The following is a 23,162-nucleotide window of genomic DNA, read 5'->3' as shown; positions in this document are numbered from 1 at the left end:
TGTAAGAGGGGGGGATTTCTGTTGAGACTACAAGCACTCGTTCCTCATCTTTCCCAGGGGGCAGGACCCGCTCACGCTACAGACCTATTACAGATCAGTGGGTGGGACTTTACGCTCTGAAACTGAAAGCAATATCCTCCATCTTGTTTGAAGCTTAGCTAACAGGCGCTGTGGAGACAGATGTAAAGTTATGACAATAGCGGAGGAGAGTGCTCAATATGATATAGACTAGAGGAAGAGGATTTCGGAAGTCTGATGCTTGAATCAGGTGTTTGTGGCTACCTTTACAAGCCGCATTATAGCGAAGAGCAGCCAAGGCAGAAGACCTGCCTGCCGCGGACGAGGAGCCCGGACTGGCTCGAGTTAGGGCGGACTGGTGGCGCCGGTGATCTCACTATGCAACTCATAGACTGTAAGATGCAACTACGAACACAGAGATAGAGTCTGTCTGCGGCAAAGAATTTCAACGATGACAATTTCTCCTGGACGAAATCTCTGAATCAGACGAGGACACGGACGTTTGTGTTGTGAACAAGTTTCCTAGTTTCGCACCGCATATGTTCTGACTAAACATCCAGGTACCATGCAATAATTCACCTTTTCGAAAGAAATACAAACGAGGAGTAATACACTAATGAGTTCGCCAACTAACTAGACATTTTGTGTGAATGTGAAATTAATTTCAAGCTCTGGTGGTAGCTAGACTTGTAGACGGAAGAGTGATTTCTCTTATAGGCAGATATGCGCTTTCTGGATTAGTGGGAGTGGCTTGCGGAGCTGTGCAATGTGGTGCATTGTGGGAGTTGTTGTCTTTCATACAAATGCGTCCTGAAGTTATTTTTTGTCTTTTCTCGGTCACAAAGGCACCAAATTCAAAATTTCTTTTACATTTCGACTACATATATGACCCACTTTAAATAAAAAGCAATGTTCAAATGGGTGAAATGCCCCTTTAAACAGGACACGTAAAAGTTATTTTACTCTTCTTTTGTCAGTTGTTTTTGTATTAAAAAAAAAAAAAAAATCAAATTTATGGATCAATATTTCTGAATAATCCACAGCACACTGGTTTTACACACAACCATGTGTGTACACAGTTTAATGAATGAGACCCGATGCATCTGCAATGTCACTTCTATATCATGGATGAAGCAAGCTTATATTACAGATCTGAGACTGGACAAAATGTCTGATTATAATTCAGATAAAACAATGACCAGTAAAGACACAAGCCTGAAGCTCTCTTAAAAAAAAAAAATCATGTCCTGAGACAGGAAATTAATGCATTATATGGAACTCAATTCAATAAAACATCTTAAATATCCCCAGCGGAAACGTTGTAAAAAGAAATGCTTGGAAACAACATTTCCTGTGTACTTTCTTCTTGGTAATGGAAATCAATTATTTTCTTATTGGCATTTTGATTGATAGAGGACAGGAACTGATTAACAGAAGTTTCCCTCTACAGAAGCAGGAAATTGTTCAAACAAAGACCAAAGCTTCCTTTCTAAATGCCTGAAAAATAAAAATAGACCAGATGTTATCAAGCTGCCCCTCACACTGAAAAAATGCAGGCATTGAGGTCTTATTTCAACAGTTGTTGATTAATACAAGGACGTGATAATCATTTACAAGCGATAGTCTGTGGTTGTATCACTGTGGTTTGACAAACTTGAAGAAAAATTTGAAATTGAGTAAAATTTAGCTTCTTTTTGAAATAAACTTACAAGTTCCCTAAAATATCTCTTCTCCTCGTAAAACGGCTGCCATCCGAATACATAAGTGTCATTTTTGTTATCCATGCACATCACCTTAAAGGGATTGTTCACCCAAAAAAAAAAATTCTGTCATTAATTACTCACCCTCATGTCCGTTCCAAACTCGTAAGCCTTTCTTTCATTTTCAGAACACAAATGAAGATCTTTTTAATGAAATCTGAAGTTACAATCACTTTATATGATGAACAGATTGAATTTGCATGTTGTGGTGAACGGAAGCTCAAGCATGTTTACTTGATGAATGAGAACCAATGAGGTTCATTCTTGTGTTACGCAGCACGTTTGAGCTTCCGCAAGAACCAATGAGGTTCATTCTCCTGTGTTACGCAGCATGATTAAACTTCATAAAAACCAATGAGGTTAGTTCTTGTGTGTTACGCAGCAAGGTTGAGCTTCTGCAAGAACCAATGAGGTTTGCTCTCTAATTTTTTTCTTCTTCTACTGAAAACAAAATAGGATATTTCAAAGGACTGACTTCCATTACATAAAAAAAAAATAAAAAAAATAGGACCCATCATATTTTGGGTTCAGCCGAAGAAAGAAATTCATACAGGTTTGGAACAATTTGAAAGTGTGTAAATGATGACAGAATTTTCATTTTTGGGTGAACTATCCCTTTAAGAAATAATTACTGTCTGAATACTCAATTTATTATGGCAAACTAATGTAAATACACTAGAGAGAATAAAAAATGATCAAAAAGGATACAGGAATAACTTGATAATGGTCTTAAATTCAGAATACGCAAAAATTATACCTCTCTCGAATTGACCACTCAACAAACTTGCAATTTCAACCAAACACTTAAGTGAAGACAGCCAGATTATAAAGCTTTACCAATTGCAGAAGTTCCCTGAAAGGCAAGCGAAATCAATCAGACGTTGTGCAGCACAACATCCATTTATGATCTGATGATTTCATAGAAATCTAAAGGTCCAAACACAGAAAGCAATGAAACACACACACACACACACACACACACACACACACACACAGACACTGTCTGATTTTACTGCCTGCTCCAAAACAGTCTGTGATCAAACTCCAACTGCAAAAAAAGCCTCCAGAATGATTGAGTGAGGCAAAAATCCAATACAGCTCAATCTGAGGTAATGGCTGCCTAAGACCTCCAGCTGATTTGAAGAGAAAAACAGAACAAGTGGTGTATTGTGGGAGGGCCAGCGTTCTGAAAAGGGCTTGTATTTACGTCACGCTTTGAGTATCAATCCTTTTATGCCTCTTCAACCTTGCCAATGAGCATGAGACAAAATTAGCTGTTCCTCTCGGATTGAACGAAGCTCATTCTCTGTCTCTCACAGTACTGTCACAAAAAATAGATTTTCCTGTTATACATATATGAGAAAAGAGTCTTGGGTCAAGAGGGTTATGCATAGACCAACGTGTTTTTATTGGTTTATCGCTTTAAAAAGCGAAGATGGATATGAGGTCTGTAATGGGGATGGGAAACATAAAATAATTTTCTGTCATTTGTTTCCTCTTTGACATATTGCCTCAGACACACAGTCATTATTGGAAATTTCGAAGGCAGAGTAAAGTGAGGTCAATGCTGGGAGAAGAATATAATTGCGATGGTATAGTTGGATATAATATAATATAATATAATATAATATAACTGCAATATAATTTCTATTATTTGGATGGCAAAACATGATTGAAATGTTATGTCACAGGCCTGTAGGTTTGGAACAACACGAGGGTGAGTAAATGATGACAGGAATTGTATTTTTGGTTGAACTAAGTCATCCATTTAAGTTAAGATTCATAAATTGAATGATATGATTAATATAAAAAATACCATTGGCATCAATGCAAAATCAGCTTTACATTGTGTACGACTTTAGTTACAAAGAAAAGTACCTTCCATTTGTTGTCACATCATCATATGTCTTTTTTTTCTTCTTTTTTTTTTATGGTACTGCCCACCCCTACAACAAACTCTGAAAACACTTGAACCACAGTGATATTAACTAGAATATTAGCAGAGGAAGTCGAGCTAACCAAAGAAACACTCACAGGCATTTCCGCCAACTGCCTCCCCAAGGTCTGAGACTGGAGGATGTATTCAACTCAAATTCTATTCACATAAACCCACACAGCACAAACCAAACCCTATCTGACTCATGATGTGCCAGACCACTGTTTAAAAGCAGGCACTAAACATAGCCCAAAACCAAAGCCGAGAACTATTATGTTACCAAGGTGATTGACAACTGAAAGACTGAGGAAATCTATTGTGTTGCTTCGAGAAGGGGTGATTTTTATTTTTGCTTTTTGCCACTGGGAATAAAAGTCAACATGAAATCAAAATTAACCATTTTTACTTGAAGACACATTAAGACACAAATATCTGTCTTTATAATCTTTTACCAAAATGTAATAGCTTGCTCTAAATTGACTTTACTTTTCATCCGTCTTCACCACTTTTCAATTACTCCCATCCTAGCACCTGTCGTATATAGAGACCAATTTTTATGATCTAATCAATTACCTATGGATAAAACATCTAGACAAAAATCCATTGTGAATATCCATCAAAATATGGACTTAAATGTTGCCTTCAAGAAGCATTTCAACATGAAGAAAATCTACCAGAATAATCTATTCATACCTTTTATCCCAAATTTGTTACGTCGGCTATATTTGTTGATGAGGACGAAAATCACAATGAGGAAGACGCAACCAAAGCCAGCCAGACCAACAGCAATCGACATCTACAGGAAAAAAGCAATAAAGCAGTCAATGACTGCTGAAAAGCACAATCGAAATTATAGGAGAACAGAAAGAACATCTTACTCCGAATGAATCTTCTTCAGGTCTCTTTGCCTCATCTTCAGCTGTTGGAGCTACAGGACATAGAAATGACATTGCACAATTGAGGAGGCCAAAAAATGCTTTCATTCATGTAGAGCATTAATGTTTTCGTTAATTCAAATAATGATGAATTTAAAAATAATATAATATTGCATGAAAATTAGAAGTGTTGCCTTATCAACTGAAATAAAACATTTTTAAGTTGTACTACCAAAATTACTATAACTAAAACTGAAAAAAAAGAAAGCTAAATAGAAATATTAAGCTAAAAAAAACAATAGCACACAACAAAATCACTAAAATCAATCACTAATTACTAAAATTAAACTAAAAATATAAAAAAGCTAATTCAAAATATTAAATACTCTAATATTAATTAAACTGTACGAAAATAACGCTAATGCAGAGGAGAGTGTGGCTAGTTGTCACACTTTTTTGTATTTATAATATTTCTCAGTTTACTTTTGAAATGTGGTCTGAAAATCAAACCATTCTTTTGCCCAATATATACTATCATTAAATGGGTCATATAATGGTGCATGCACTTTTACAAGTTGATTGTACTGAAATGTGTGTTGGCAGTGCCTGTACACAACCATCATAAAATGATAAAAATCCATCCAGTGTTTTTTTTTAAATCTTCTTATATGTTTTCCCCTGTCTCAAATCAAGCCGTTCGATTTTGTGACGTCACAAAATCGACGCCCCTCCCACGATTGTTGATTGACAGCAGCGTTTCAACACAGACCCGTCCTCGCTCGTGAGCGAGCTGTCAATCATAGCCCGTGCGGACCGATGCTTTCATGTTTGCGCGAATCATTTCACCAGACTGCTTTACAAACGAGGGTCAGTATAAAGCTGGTTTTGCTAAGAAGCTGCTCCTGAAAAAAGGATCGGTACCAACTATTCGTGTTCCTGCTGCACCTCCAGAAGAAGTGATTGTAATGTTTTATTACACTTTATATTAATATTTATATTAATCTTTGCAAATCGCTTGCTGCACGCTTCACAATGAATGCGGCTGTTTACACTCAGGGTAAATTACGGCATGTTTTCTATGTACGACGTTCTCAATATAATTCATAATCCCACGTTTATAATGAACAACGCGTTATGGTTATTGTTTTACAAACGGTGTACACACAGAACAGAGGGGCGGGGTGAGCAAAGCTCATTATCATTTAAAGACACATGCACTCAAACGGTGTGCTGAAAACAGAGCTGTTTTTGACCAGGTAAAATGAGTGTTTTCTTACAATACTAATGAGAATTTTTAATTAAAGTATATTACAAACTTTTCATTTAGACCCTAAAGAATCATATTAGCTTGTACAAAAATGGCATTATATGACCCCTTTAATAAATTGTTTATAAAATCTTTATACTGTATATAAAAAGAACTCTCATCGAAATGTATCCCAGTGTGATTCACAGCTTCGTAATATCCTAATTTAAAGAAATAAATCTAATTTAATTAGACTTTTGACTCAATAACTATTCAGCCCTATGACAATTTCCCTCTATTACATTTACATTACATTTACATTTATTCATTTATCCAAAGCGACTTACAAATGAGAAAAATTGAAGCAGTTAAACTAACAGTAGGACAACAATATGCAAGTGCTATGACCCTTCTCAGTTTAATCCAACACAATAAAATTGAATGTACAAAAGTTTATGAGCCGTCCTCCAACTCAAAAACAATTATACCATCCTGGTCTCGTAATGCATAGAGCTTTTGTGTTTTGGGATCACTTGAGAAGACCTAGTGTATGAGATAACTCTTGAAAATGTATCGTATCTTATCAAATTCCTTCAATGCTGTATTTAAGATCATAGATTATAGTGTATCTGAAACAAAATAATGTTTTGACATAATAAAGGACATGAGATGTGACCAATATTTTTTTGTCTGTTTATATGTATAATGTCGAAAAGAGAGGCACTTACTGTACTCAATTATTCCTAAAAGAACAGCAAGAGGAGAAAAAAAAAGAGAAAGAAAATGTTGAACAGATGGTTCATATATATACAATTTTCCGCATAATTACTCCAGTCTTCAGTGTCACATGATCCTTCAGAAATTATTCTAATATGCTGATTTGGTGCTCAGGTAACATTTCTTCTTATTATTATTATTATCAATGTTGAAAACAGTTAACATTTTTGTGGTAATGGTGATACATTTTTCATGATTCTTTGTCTTATAGAAAGTTCAATGAACAGCATTTATTTGCATTTATTAAATGTATTTGTTACATTTATTAAAGGATTTAGATTTAGATTTATTAAATAGAAAAAAATCAGCTTAGATCACAGGAATAATTACATTTTTAAACGTATTAAAATAGAAAACAATTATTTTAAATTGTAATAATATTTTTACAATATTACTGTTTTATTTTGGATGAAATAAATGTAGCCTGGGTGAGCATAAGAGACTTCTTTCAAAAACAAACTTTTGACAGGTACTGTATATATACACATTTCAGGGTGTATCAGAATAAAATGAATAAATATCAGAGCAAATTCATACCTTGTGATAAATGATAAATTACATAGTGCAGACTTACCGTCATCCACATCGAACGGTGGCTCAAGGAAATAGCCGTGGACAGTTTTGGTAACTGACCCAAGGGGGTTAGTGGCTACTAGAGTGTAGTATCCATTGTCATAATGCGTTGGGTTCTCAAAAGTCAAGCAGCCTTCCAAGTAATCTTGGTAGTACTCCATCTCCATGCGGATATATTCGCTCTGCTGGATCTCACGATCCTTGTGGAACCAGCGCAGTGTGGGATGGGGAAAGCCCCTCACGGTGAACTCGATGCAGGTGTGATGGCGCCGTTCCGGCTCGTCCAGCTTCAGGATTACTGGCGGAACTGATATGAGAAAAGAAAAAAATGGAACAGATACAGGACAGAATCAGTGAAATACAGATTTCCCACCTGTGGTAATCTGCTGTCAGGCAAATGGAAGAACACATATGAAATGCACATAATTGTTCTTTTTTTCTTTTTCTTTTTTTGCCTTTTATTAGGTAGGATGCTACATGTGCACTATATTTGCCGAAATGTAATATATGCACTGCAGTATTAATATATACATATTTTAAAAAACATTAAAATAGAAAACAGTTATAAATTATATAAATAACTATAATTACATAAATAATTATATAAATACCTATATTTTACATATTTACACTACTGTTCAAAAGTTTGGGGTCAGTAAGATTTTTTTATGTTTTTAAAAGAAGTATCTTCTGCTCACTAAGGCTGCATTTATTTGATAAAAAAACAATAAAAAAAACAGTAATATTGTGAAATATTATGACAATTTAAAATGACTGTTTTCTATTTTAATATATTTTAAACTGTAATTTATTCCTGTGATCAAAGCTGAATTTTCAGCATCATTACTCCAGTCTTCAGTGTCACATGATCCTTCAGAAATCATTCTAATATGATGATTTGATGCTCAAGAAACATTTATGATTATTATCAATGTTGAAAACAGTTGTGTACAATTTCTTTTCAAAATTCTTTGATGAATAGAAAGTTCAAAAGAACAGCATTTATTTAAAATAGAATATTTTCTAACATTATAAATGTCTTTACTGTAACTTTTGATCAGTTTAACTAATCCTTGATGAATAAAAGTATTGATTTCTTTTATTTCTTTCCCCCAAAAATAAAATTCTTACTGACCTCAAACTTTTGAACGGTAGTGTTTAATGTTACAAAAGCTTTAGATTTCAGATAAATGCTGTTCTTTTGAACTTTCTATTCATCATAGCATCATGAAATAAAAATGTAAATAACTGTTTTCGACATTGATAATAATCATAAATGTTTCTTGAGCATCAAATCATCATATTAGAATGATTTCTGAAGGATCATGTGACACTGAAGACTGGAGTAATGATGCTGAAAATTCAGCTTTGCATCACAGGAATAAATTACACTTTACTGTATATTCACATAGAAAACAGCTGTTTTAAATTGGAATAATATTTCACAATATTACTGTTTTTGTTTGTATTTTTAATCAAATAAATGCAGCCTTGGTGAGCAGAAGATACTTCTTTTAAAAACATTAAAAAATCTTACTGACCCCAAACTTTTGAACGGTAGTGTATATGCATTTTATTCCTCCAACTTCAACACTGAGCTGAGATGCCATTTATAGACATGAGCAGAGGCTAGATTTCTTTCCACAATGACTCTCTTATATCTTTGGCATCATCACTATGGCACCAAGCTGATCTAATTTCATTACCTGTAGAATGACAGTGTGAACAGATAATGTCAGATCACAGATCAGAATCAGGTGCAGTGTGAACAGAGCCTAAATTTGTTGCATGTGCACTACAGACACATTTATTGTAATTTGAACCACTATATGTTGCTGACACTAAACAGCACTGGATCTCATTTGTCAGGTGACAGATCTTGACATCCTGACTGCAATTTAGATTTGAAGGGAAGACAGGAAAATTATCAGTGAAAGCAACTTTATAATTGCGATTTGTTCACCACCCAAAGCGTTCAAATTACTTCAGATAAATATAGTGTACAGTGCAGCTTATAAGAAGCCTGTGTGAATAAATCTCTATTCACTTTCCTTGTATGGAAAACAGAAGTAAATGAGGCATTCTGCCTAACATCTTATTTTATGTTATTCCACAGTGACATGAATAAAATAATAAAGGCAACATGAGAGTGACTACAACAACAAAGACGTGAGTGGGTAAATCATACAAATTCTACTACTTTAATATAAGTTTCCATTCCTTTTATATAATAGACTCAAAGAAAGACTCTTTTTTTTTTGGTGAAATGCATAGATTTCTTAACAATGGAGTTGCTGTCAAGTAAAAAGCAGAACCAGTAAAACTTGGCCCACTGTTATGTTTATAAATTGGGTTTCCAATGAAAAATGGACAGAGCATAAATTGACAGAGGGACATCTCGTAATCTTGCTGTCACAGACTGTATATTATTGTACACTATTCAAAGGTAAACCACATGCAAATGTCTTGTCCGACACTGCACGTTTGTTTGTCATTCAAATTGAGAACGCATCATTATTGTCAGCTGCCTTCTCTCGCCGAAGTGATTTGTGCTTGGCTGAATGATGAGACTAGACGAGAGATAGATCCCTCCTGTAGAGCGGCTCGGCACACATCCCGCCTAAACAGATGACATGTGTTTTAGAATCAGCATGCACCAGCACCCTTGCTCTCGGCCTGTCTGCTCTGACTACTGCATGAGGCCTGTCATTTAGGGAGTCCTGCTGCAATCCCACCATGAGAGAGAAAGAGAACGGGAGGGATGTGCATCCCATATGTGCATCTCATATTCCAAAGCTTTTGATCGGAATGTAAAAATTAAACTGGTGTACTTTTCACCTTTTGGCTTTGTTGACACTACACCCAATTGCGATTTCTTATACATATATATATATATATATATATATATATATATATATATATATATATATATATATATATATATATATATATATATATATATATATATATATATATATATATATATATATATATATTATTCTGGTGATACTTTACAATAAGGTCTTATTTGTTAACATTAGTTAATGTATTAACTAACATGAACTAACAATGAGCAATGCATTTGTTACAGTGTTTATTATCTTTGTTTATGTTTGTTAATAAATATACCGTCGGTCATTGTTTGTTCATGATAGTTCTGATCACCTGATCACGCTGTCGGGGTTTATTCTCCGATAACAATGCAATGATTGTTTTGTACACTGTAATGGATTATAAGATAACAAAAAGGTAAGATTTAAAAAAAAGTTTCATCTTAAATCAACATCTCTCATTCCCACAATTATTTATGTGGCAAAAGTGGTATGACTATACCTTATCCCTTAAATGTCCGTCTAGTTTGAACTTAGCAACTGCTCTCTCCATGGAAGCTTTGCGTTTAAAGACCTAATAAAATATTTATACTCATATTTCGAAATCAATATTTCATGTCTAATTATTTACTTATGTCGCAAGTATCCGTATATATATATATATATATATATATATATATATATATATATATATATATATATATATATATATATATATATATATATATTAGGGCTGTCAAAAGATTAATCGCGATTAATCGCATCCAAAATAAAAGTTTGTGTTTAAATAATATATGTGTGTGTACTGTGTATAATTAAATTTGTATATATAAATACACACACATGCTTGTATATATTTAAGAAAAATGTGTAATTTATATAAAAAAAAATTATATTTATATATAATATAAATTATATATAAATATATACAGTATATGTATGCAAATATTTCTTAAATATATACATGCATGTGTGTGTATTTATATATACAAATTTAATTATACAGAGTACACACACATATATTATGTAAACACAAACTTTTATTTTGGATGCGATTAATCGCGATTAATCTTTTGACAGCCCTAATATATATATATTATATATATATATATATATATATATATATATATATATATATATATACACACACACATAATTACTACTTTAGAAAATGTAATGGGACAACAAAAATTAACAGGATAAAATGGAATATAAATAAAATATAATTAGCTATATAAAGGGATTATAAACCATCAGCAATCATTCCTTTCACTTCCTTAATAAAGACAAGACCCTGTACTTTGTTATTAATACCAAACTTGACAATTTTTCCACTCAGAGCCTTATATCTTGCTGCTGTCATTTCAATTTAACGTCAAAGTCATTAGTCAGCAGAGTGATAAAATGTAATGCTTTTCATCTACTCAGTGTCTTAAAATCATGTGCTGTTTAATGAACATAATGATGCCTGAGTGTCAGATCATATCTGAGTCCTAAAACATTAACGGCATCAGCGAGAAAAATCCTCCATTCCTATTAAAACCAGGAAAAGTTGCAGAGATATAGCAGATTACATTTATCCTCTGGTTGATTCTCATCTTGTACCTGTTTAACCCAGTTTAACACTGTGCAGGGAAAGAGGTCTATTTTTATGCATCACAACCTAACGCAATCCCTAAATATAAACACCCTCTGATTAAATTAACACAAAGTCTTGCAGGTTCATAGCTGTAAATTGATGTATCAGTACATTTAGTACCTTGTTCTATTTTAAATGTGTCCATACGTTTTTTTTTTTTCTTTTTTTTTCAGAGTAGAGTATGGTGTTATCTGCGTTAAAGTTTGCAACAATTTCAGTAAATGCATTTATAGCATGATTTCTAAATAAAAATTCACAGCCTACATTCAAATTATTCAAATAAAAACACTTAAATAACAATTATTCAGTGTTTTCTACAGAATTTTACACATTCTACCCTTTTAGTACACTAAAACTCTGAAACTAAACGGTATAATTCCAAATACTAGTTTGATTGGTGACACTTTAGATTAGGGTCCAATTCTCACTATTAACTAACATGACTTTTGCCAATAAACTAGTATGATAGTTGTTAAGTTTAGGTATTAGCTAGGATTAAGGGATGTAGAATAAGGTCATGAAGAATAAGGCAATAATATGTGCTTTATAAGTAATAATAAACAGCCAACATCCTAGTAATATGCATGCTAATAAGCAACTAATAGTGAGAATTGGACCGTAAACTAAAGTGTTAATATTTGTGCCCCAAAAGTGCCCCATTATGCTTTTTCGAATATTTCCTTTCATGCAGTGTGTAATATAGCTGTTTGTGAATTTAGGTTTGTAACAAATTTGCCAGCGTATGGTCTTCATTGGCTGCCCGCGAACAACGTCTACTTTGACCCGTCCTCAAAATCTGTAGCTGAGACTGGAAGAGTTTGGCTTGTGTTGTCGACATGTCGAGGAGATGCTGTTTTCTGCGCAGCAAATCCACTTTGCATTAACGTCAAAAGGATGAGGACTCAAACTGATATGGTAAAACCAATGCCGTCGTTACTGTTCGTATCATTGTGTATCAAGTGCTAAGGAAGCCTCCAGAGCTGAAATTCAGTTATGGTAATGGACATTTGGTTTCCAACACACTCTGTAAGTGGTAGACCAATCACAACAGACTGGGCCGTCTGACCAATCAGAGCAGAGGAAGATTTCGGAAAGGAGGGGTTTAGAGACACTGAATCTTCGAACGAACTGTTTTTAGACACGTCGAGAAAAGAGGTGATGTGCAATGTATATTATGAAAAAAATTTTTGACCTTGAATGCATGTAAACCTATTGTAGGAGTCCTCCAAAACAAAATTAGGACATAATAGGGGCACTTTAAGTTTCATAAAACATACATTTGCATTTGAACATTGCTTGATTCAGTCATTGTTTGATTCAGTCTGATTTGCTAATCAGGTAAAGTAATTCATTAAAATAAGCCAATAGAACAACAAATAAACAACAGTTGTGTTCATCTATATCTCTGCAACCATCTTCGCATATAATTCACAAGCTCTTAACTAGGCAAAAAATACATACATTTTTGGTGAGTTGTTGTAGATTAACACTAATGATATTTCGACTTCTCATTTTGTACATAAAATAAAGCCATTCATAGCACTTTATTTTAGTATAAAGTACACTCAACTTATTTTGCAGTGGGTATATGAAAAGCTTCAGTGTGTTTTATTAAAGCTGAAAGTGATATATTCTGCAGCAGATTTTAAAAGATAACTTAATTTTATTTTCCCTTGATGTTTCACTTTACCCTAACAAAAGAACCAGATATGAAAACATGCTAATAGAACTAGATCCTCACATTTCCTGAAGGAAATCCGAGTGACGCTTTCCTGTACAAAACTCGCTGATAGTGTGCAATGGGTGGTTGGCAGGGCATTGCAATGTAGTTGCCAAGGTGCTCTGAATGGCTAGAGAATTTAGGGTGGATAATTTCTGGTCTCTAAATTTGTTGTTGTTGTTGTTTGTCTTTTTGTGTGCCATGTTTTATCATCTGCCAGGTGAAAGTCTGGGGCTGGATTCATGAAAAAAGTCATGTCACACTGTGGCACATAATCATGACCAATCCCTGTTTACATTATCGATGATTGGTGTCACTGTACTCGTGCACACTAGTAATGTAATACGTATTACAGTATATGTCGCTACACTGTAATATCTAATTAGTTCGATATTAACTAATATTATATTAATTAGGGGGGAGAAAAGGAGATAGCAGTTAAAAATAATTTTATTCAAATGAATGTTTTGTGAATCCTGTCCCCGATTGCTAAAAGTACCAGCATTTCTTCGCCTCAACAAGCTGCATAATTTGACATATTTCAGTATTAGCGACAGCAAACACCATTAAGTATGAGACATGAAAACCTGTAACAAGCGAAATATACGTACATAGCACAGCCAGCTGAAGGGACACATTGGTCATCCCAACCACATTCTCAGAGATGCAGGTCAGAACAAATCCGTTGTCGTCTCTGCTCACGTTGACCAGCGTCAGGTTGATGGAGTGAATGTTGGGCCAGTAGACATTCGACTGGAGGGCAGGCGAGAAACATTATGCTATGGTTAGACTGAAAATAAGGTTAGAGAGTTTGTTTGGTGTGGGATGAATGGCACTCACCTGGTGCGTGTTGATGGAGTGAAGGCCGTTCACAGTCCAGTCCACCTCAGGTAACGGAGAACCAGAGCCGTTACAGCTGAGCATCACGTTATCGCCCTCCAACACAGTGAGGTTACTGTGAGCAACGCTGATATCTGGCAAGTCTAGATCAGAGCAAGGACTTTTAAATCTATACGTTCATTGGTTTCTTAAAAGAACAGTTTAAGGCAAAATACTAAATCGGCAACAACATACTTTTTTCTTTACCATGTTTTATCACCAGTCCATAATTAGCTAATTAACATGGTATATTGTGTAAACATTTTGTTTGTTAATACCAAAGCGTAACAGTTAGTGTAAGCTACAGCTAGCATAGTAATTTATTTGTAAGAAAATGCCATGTTTTTTGATGATAAACTATTATTTATATGCTATGCTATGTTATTCATATGTTATGTTATAAAAGCATCTATATCAGTGTTGCTATAATTTCCTAAAATTCAATGAAAAACTTACTTTGGCAAATAAATAGGTTTAAGGTACTAAAATTACTAAAACAGAAGTAAAAATAATTGAATAGGAATTTTTTTATAAAATAATAATTTACAAAAGCACAACTAAAATACTGAAACTTTACTTTTATTTTTATATTTTCAGTTTTAATTCAAAAATATATTTGAATAATTCAATACATTTCAGTAAAATTTTATTCAGTAAATAAAATTCAGTAAAATGTATAATGTAATACTAAAATCTAGTATCTGGGGGGGGGGGTACAAATATGTATATGTATTACTGTATCCAAGGACATTGTTCGAAAACCTTACCCCACTCCCCCAATACTGCATCATAATGTTAGATAAGCATTGCATCATACAAGTAATATAATCTTATATAACAATACGTAGTGCATGCTTGGCCTACAGTTGTATTATTTATGAAGAAAGATGTCTTACCACAGTGGGCAATGCTCATTGATCTCAGGCGAATCTTGTATGCGCCGTTCTTGCAGTAGAGTTGCTGGGTGTGCAGGCCGGCCTCACCTCGCAGCTGCCAGAGCTGAATCCATCGAATCTCACAGCCGCAGTCGAAGACGACTCCCTCCAGCCTCCTGCGTCAACAACACACAGCTAACGGTAGTTACACAATCCCCAAACTCAGAGCTAGGCATGCAAAATCAGTCAATCTCTGTCTGCCCTGGTTGAAAACAACAGTTTTGTGACACTATCTCCAGGGTGGTGTGAAATAGTGACCCAGGATGATTACTAAAAGGTATGCTTCCCACTTGAGGAGATCCATAAGCAATCCCCATCATTCCCTTGAGTAACACACAAAACCATGGGCTGCTCCAGAGGGACTGTTTTGTAGCCTGTTTTGCTAATTGACTATTTATTTAGCCTTGCATGACATGCGTTGCACACAACCATTTTGTCAGCTGCATCTTTTTAGATCTCACATACATGATGCATAACATAAACGACATTCAAAGCATGGATATTTACATTTCAAAGCTGTAAAACTGGCAACTGCAAAAATATCTGAATTCCCATTCCCAGCAGCGACATTGTAGATTGTTACTAAAACATCAGTTATGTATTTATGAGATCAGTAAATGTAGTATGCAAAAAAGAAGTTTATGCAAAAATAAGTAAAAATTTAAAAAAGGCATTCTCTGAAGGCAGGTTTGAATAGCTTCCAGATGTTTGTTTTGTTTTTAGTATATTCCAATTCAGATTTCCACAAAAATATGAAGCAGTACAACTGTTTTCAACATTGCTAATAATAAGAAATCTTTCTTGAGCAGCAAATCAGCACATTAGAGTGATTTCTGAAGGATCACGTGACACTGAAGACTGGAGTAATGATGCTGAAAATTCAGCTTTGACATCACAGGAATATATTACATTTTAAAATTTATTCAAATAGAAAACAGTTATTTTAAATTGTAACAATATTTCACAATATTACTGTTTTTCAGCTTTGGTGAGGATTAGAGACTTGACGCAATTAAGAACTTAAAGAAAATAACGCAATCTTTTCTACGTTAGTGAAAATATAGTTCCGGTCCTGGGTGCATCCTTATTTGATGCGCATAGAAAATATAATCATTGACATGACATAGCATGTTTCTATATGTATTAAATATTTATATTCACATAAATAATATATTATAAAAATATATTATAGAATTTCTCTTCTAAAAATTGCACATTATGCTGACAAATGAGTATGTGTGATATTTGACAAAGCTGAGCGGACATAGATTACTGGAACAATACAACATTTCACTTCTTGAAAAACATAGTCGCAGTAGCTGAATGGAAAGAAAAATGAGGCGCTCACAACGTGATGAACTGTATATCATTACCCACAGGCTTTGATCTCAGCGTGAAACTTTAGTCCATTAATCTGTATACTCGGGTTAGGAAATACACTACTGTATGTTTTCAGAGCCCTTCATTATTTTGCAAATCCCTTTCTGCAAACCTCCAAGAGTCAGGTCATCCACAGGAAGAAATTCATCTGTACGACATGGATTGAGCCGACAGTTAGAATGTCCAAAGTGATGGAAAGAATGTATTTCTGAGAGAAATGTGAAACTGAGTCTAACAACAACAAAAAAGACGTGTTTTTTTTTTCTAAGTAATTATATGTGCTTTGAGCTTAAACTCAGGCATCATTTTCGCTGCCAGGAATAAACCAGCGGCGGCCAACAGGGGGGCCTGACTATCATCAACGATGATTGACAGCCTATAACATGATTATGCACACTGATGAGGTTTAGTTGTGTGTGTGCACCTGAAAGCTATTGAGGAATGAAATTGTAAAATGCAAAGAAATTCTTCTGAATCTAATGGGATCATTTCCATTTGAAGAATAAAACAAAACACGGAGGTGCTCTAAAGCAGCGGGTCTAAACTGGTTTTGCTTCAGAATCCAGATTTTTTTTAAAAATGACCATTCAAATGTATTTCCCCAGCTGTCATCAGACCATACCTGTGACCCACTAGTTGAGAACCAGCACTAAAGGATAAAGTCTAAATTATTTTTTCCAAACCCATGGGCTGATATTATATTACAATGACTGTTAGGATGGATTCACTGGGTCTGAAAATCAATAATGCCTGTGAATCTCATCAAGCTTTGAAGATTACACCATTATTACAGCACCACAGCAACATAACTGATACCAATCTACTCCATTATTCTCCATAATACATGCAATTTGTTCAGTGAAGTTCACATTTGTTTGGTAACAAAGGAGATTCAGTGAAAATAAACGCTATTTATCCAGTTGTTCTTTTCTTTGCCTTTTCTTCCATTGCAGAGATGAAACATCCATTTAATTTAAAAGCATTTTTAAATAAAATAGTTAATAATACTGTATGTATGTATATATATATATATATATATACAGTATATATATATATGGATAAATTCAAACTATACAAATGCATCTGTATATACACTGAACAAAATTATAAATGCAAGGGGGCACTTTTGTTTTTGCCCCCATTTTTCATGATCTGAACTCAAATATCTAAGACTTTTTACACATGTACACAAAAGGCCTGTTTCTCTCAAATATTGTTTACAAATCTGTCTAAATCTTCGTTAGTGAGCACTCCTTTGCCGAGATAATCCATCCACCTCACAGGTGTGGCATTTCAAGATGCTGATTAGACAGCATGATTATTGCCCAGGTGTGCCTTAGGCTGGGCATAATAAAAGGCCACTCTAAAATGTGCAGTTTTATCACATAGCACAATGCCACAGATGTCGCAAGTTTTGAGGGAGCGTGCAATTGGCATGCGGACTGCAGGAATGTCCATCAGAGCTGTTGCCTGTGAATTGAATATTAATTTCTCTACCATAAGCCGTCTAAAAAGGCATTTCGGAGAATTTGGAAGTACATCCAACCGGCCTCACAACCGCAGACCACGTGTAACCACACCAGCCCAGGACCTCCACATCCAGCATCTTCACCTCCAAGATCGACTGAGACCAGCCACCCGGACAGCTGCTGTTTGCATAACCAAAGAATTTCTGCACAAACTCTCAGAAACCGTCTCAGGGAAGCTCATCTGCATGCTCATCGTCCTCATCGGGGTCTCGACCTGACTGCAGTTCGTCGTCGTAACTGACTTGAGTGGGCAAATGTGCACATTCAATAGCCTCTGGCACTTTGGAGAAGTGTTCTCTTCATGGATGAATCCCGGTTTTCACTGTACTGGGCAGATGGCAGACAGCGTGCATGGCATCGTGTGGGTGAGCGGTTTGCTGATGTCAACGTTGTGGATCGACAGGCCCATGGTGGCGGTGGGGTTATGGTATGGGCAGGCGCATGTTGTTGACAACGAACACAGGTGCATTTTATTGATGGCATTTTGAATGTACAGAGATACCGTGACGAGATCCTGAGGCCCGTTGTTGTGCCATTCATCCACGACCATCACCTCATGTTGCAGCATAATGCACGGCCCCATGTTGCAAGGATCTGTACACAATTCCTGGAAGCTGAAAACATCCCAATTCTTGCATGGCCAGCCTACTCACCGGACATGTCACCCATTGAGCATGTTTGGGATGCTCTGGATCGGCGTATACGACAGCATGTTCCAGGTCCTGCCAATATCCAACAACTTCGCACAGCCATTGAAGAGGAGTGGACCAACATTCATATATATATACACACACACACATATCCAGGCCTAAAACAAACTGTATATATACAGTATATATATATATATATATATATATATATATATATATTTATATATATATATATACAGTTTTTGATATTTATCTGCTCCTACATTAGTGAAAATCCATGGGAAAATGTCTGTATTTTACTTTTTTTAATCTAATTGGCAATAATGAATGTTTTGCTGAGTGAGTGGAAAAAAACACACCTTTTGAGCAAAGTAAATACATATTTTGTGTCATATACATTTTAATAAAAGGAACTGTCATTTCATCCTAGTAATGCAGTCAAAACTAAAGTCTAAAAAATAGTGAGCTATAATTTATAACCGCCAGCCCATCTTGATGTCACTTCCTTTATAAAAAGGAAGTACTTACTCTGATAGAGGAGAAACTAAGAACTTATGCTAATTAAGTAAGTCTGCAAATGTTTGTGTACTAAGTGTCCTTGAAGACAATGACTTTGTCGGATTTATTGCAATGCAGTTTTTCATTTTCATTTTAAGTGTAGTTTAACCATATGATCAATCATTTTGATGACACATCATGCCAGTGGTGAATGTCACTCTCAGATAATACAGAGCAGAAAGAGAACTCAGAAACATAATTTCAAATGACACATCATGCATATTGTTTTAATAATCCCAGACTTTTAAAAGGATAGTTGACCCAAAAATCCAAAAAAAGTTCTGTCATCGTTTACTTACCCTCATGTTGTTCCAAACCTGTAGACTTTCTGCTGCGGAGCACAAAAGAAGATAGTTTGAAGAATGTTGGGGTCTAAACAACATTGGGGCCCATTGATTTCCACTGAATGGAAAACAATAACCAATACATTTTTTTTTTATTTCTTCTGGAGCAATATGAAGGTTGGTAAATGATGACAGAATTATCATTTTGGGGTGAATTATCCCTTTTTATGTCTGTAATTATTGTCTTGCAACTATCCCTTTAACATTGCAAACTTAAAAACAGCATTTGCATATGTCCTGTTTAATTTTAGCTGTCAGTATACGGTCATTGTTTTGAAGATGCTTGTGACAGTAAAGATATGATGTATTGTACACTACAACAGTCATGTCCTTTATGAATTCTCACTTCACAGTCATTCATCATTAATAAATAAAGATTCTTAATAATACCAGAGATTTCACTCATTAAAACGATAACAAAAGAGCTGACTGGAATAACTACAAAGATTTTCATTCACTCTAGAAATTTCCATTAAGATTTCCACAAAATTTTCAGGTCTTTTTTTTATATTTTCCCTGACATTTACTGACTATTAAAAAAGTAATTGCGAACTTTTTATCTCACAATTTTGATTTTTTTCTGGGAAATTCACAATTGTTTTGTTTTTTCCACCATGGGATAACAAAATAAAAAGGCACTTCAGACTTTTTTATATTGCAATTATGATTTTCCTTTCATCTGAATCGCGGGGGAAAACTTGTGAGATATAAACATAGAATTCCAAGGGGAAAAAAGTCAAAATTGTGAATTTAAAAAGTCACAATAACTTTTTTTTACTCCGTGTCAGAATCAAGTTTCCATAGATTATTCCATGTAATTTACCCAAAATCAAAGAATTACACAAAACAATATGAGCCAGGTTCATCTTTTGATATTGGCACATAATGGCATGTTTTGATGCAGTTTAACACATATTTTAGTATTGAATTTAATCTTACTTTTCAGCACTGAACTGTGCTGAAATGATCTCTAAAGCACCCCACCTGGAAAATATGCCTAATTCACCGTAACAGTTAACAATTAATTTCTAATTTTCCAAAGGACAGATTTGGACGAATGACATGCGTTGTTTATATCATCATCCACAATATCCACATCAGCGAGGACAGGAAAAGACAGCGCACAGTCGAAATCCCCTAACACATTCTGAAATGAAAGGCCAAAAATGTGCGTAATAAAAAATTAAGCAGGACATATGTCAGTGGCTCTGCAAGTTGTGTTCAGCCACAACAAAGAACGAGGACAGGACGTGTCAAATGAAAAATAATTGAATTGTTTTATCATTTTAAACACAACGTGACGGCACCACGTCGCCGCTCACAATCAATAAACAAACTCATCACTTTATGTACATGTAGATTGCTCAAATATTCATGACAAACAAGAAAATGAGGTCAGGCTCTCAGCAGACAAGACCAATACATTTCAATGCCATGTCTTAATTAACCAGCACGAGCAACTCCACTGTTCGCAGACATAAACAGTATTTCTGCTTCATCACTGGAGAAGTTTTGCTTTGACAGAGACACAAGTCTATTCGAGGGGGTGCACAAACAAATTAATCAACAGTAACTTGCTGAAAACATTTCTAATGAACACAGCAATGCAATTGATAATCAAGCCTGCATTTCAGCGTCCAATTTGGCAGGCGAGTGCTGCTTATCACAGAAAATCTATGCAGAGAGAGTTTTGAGATCTGAGGAATTATTGCTTTGGTGTGTTTATACAGTGATTTGTGTGTGATTTATTATCTCACATTGGTGCAATACTGTTAACCACTTCAGGATGAACTTACAGTTCGGCCAGCTGAAGGTGCTGAAAAAGCTGCCAAGAGAGTGTCGTCAGAGGGTTCCTGGACAGGTTTCTGTGGGTGGGGGTAAAAAGATTTACGATTAAGCTGTGAACACATGAATCAATACAAATCAACATGAAATAAGGTCACGACCCATTTTACTTATAAAATGTGGCAATTATTGAGAAAAAGATCAGATCAGAGATTCATGACAAGAAAGAAAGGTGAAGCAAATTCAATCAACACGCAATCAATACATTAAGACTAGAAGCATGTCAATTTGATTGCATATTGACCTTAACATATGAATAGAATAGAATAGAATAGAATAGAATAGAATAGAATAGAATAGAATAGAATAGAATAGAATAGAATAGAATAGAATAGAATAGAATAGAATAGAATAGAATAGCTTTTTTGAATTTACAAATATTTAAGGCAAGTGGTTAGAGGAAATTAGTTGATTAATTTTTGACACGTTTGAACATGTTGAACTTACTAGTGTTTAATTAATGTTTTAGTTGTGTATGTTTTATATACAGTTTCTATAACTCACATAGCACGTTTGCATTCAAATACAACAAGTAAGAAGTATTATTATTAGCACAGCTATTGCTCATTGAGTAATGAATCATACATGTGGCCACCTAAGCACAAACTCTACTCTTCAGCACAATGGTAACCAGAAGAATTACATATTTCGAGCAAATAAATGCGTGCCTTGGTGAGCATGAGAGACTGTTCAGCAATTGTGTTGCTTTAGCTCATTTTAATAAAGTAAATTGAACAAATTCTGTCAGAATATTTTAAAATACTAACAAATACTGAACATCACATACTAAAAAGAATTAAGCACTCGAATAAAAAGCCTGCCAACCTTAATAGTTAATGAACCTGTTGCACAAATACTAATTCAGTGAACACGCTCTGTCAAACACGACATTAACGAAAGAGTTAACATGAGAGAGAAGGACTTTATGCAACAGGAAATCAGAGAGAGCCTCCGTCACTGCCAAGAGGAGCTGAGAGAAAAGGAGCAGCTGCAGGGGCCGCTCAGCCAAATCAATAAAGAGAACTTGAGCAGTTCGCCGTCTACAAATTCAGTAGACGCAATGAAAGACTGCAGGTTTTAAAAGCCAACAAATTCAATACAAAGAGGTGGTCTGGGACTTGTAAATGGCTTTTAACCAACAAAGCTGAAGGCATGATATGTGGTATGGTGTATTAAAATAAATCTACTGGTTTTAAAAAAAGATGGACATCCATGATATGGAGGAAAAAAGGGAACAGACATCACAGAACTAGTATGTGAAGGTCTGTAATTCAACTTAAATTATATTAAGCATCCATATTTGGCCAAAATTGGTAATATAATAATTTGTATTAATGTATATTTTGAAGATTCTGTGCAAAATATGGTTATAAATGGTCTATGGTCTGAAACCTTTGGATAGATATGTTTCAGACTGACTCAAATATATCAAATAATACACTGAAGGAAGCACTCAGAAGGAACTAATAGCCCTTATATTTTCCTAAGTAGAGAAAACGTATAAGTTTGTTATTGGTAAACTCAGTGAAAAAAGAAAAAAAAAAGATCATGTTTTATCCTTTACATCTGGTAAAATAAATTCAAAGGTCGTACTTTTATTTAAAATAAGCAGCAATAAAATGACTGCCAAAAATGCAAACTATAGTGCAAATGTTTGTAGCCAATGA

General features: G+C 34.7%; 1 protein-coding gene across 1 annotated transcript in view; it reads right to left on the bottom strand.

The window, feature by feature from the left end:
- ntrk3b (neurotrophic tyrosine kinase, receptor, type 3b) overlaps nt 1-23,162 on the bottom strand; it is a gene marked incomplete at both ends in the record, with an annotated part of 126,835 nt that overhangs the window by 50,241 nt on the left and 53,432 nt on the right. Inside the window, 7 exons of the mRNA XM_081359920.1 lie at nt 4,408-4,510; nt 4,593-4,642; nt 7,172-7,492; nt 13,987-14,128; nt 14,216-14,358; nt 15,151-15,305; nt 21,447-21,515. Coding sequence (XP_081216046.1) covers nt 4,408-4,510; nt 4,593-4,642; nt 7,172-7,492; nt 13,987-14,128; nt 14,216-14,358; nt 15,151-15,305; nt 21,447-21,515 — 983 coding nt within the window. The remainder of the gene's footprint in view (nt 1-4,407; nt 4,511-4,592; nt 4,643-7,171; nt 7,493-13,986; nt 14,129-14,215; nt 14,359-15,150; nt 15,306-21,446; nt 21,516-23,162) is intronic.

Source organism: Scardinius erythrophthalmus, assembly GCF_964197995.2.
Source record: "Scardinius erythrophthalmus genome assembly, chromosome: 2".
NCBI classification, from domain to species: Eukaryota; Metazoa; Chordata; class Actinopteri; order Cypriniformes; family Leuciscidae; genus Scardinius; species Scardinius erythrophthalmus.
The sequence above is the reverse complement of the archived record's forward strand: the minus strand, read 5'-3'. Positions and strand labels throughout refer to the sequence as shown.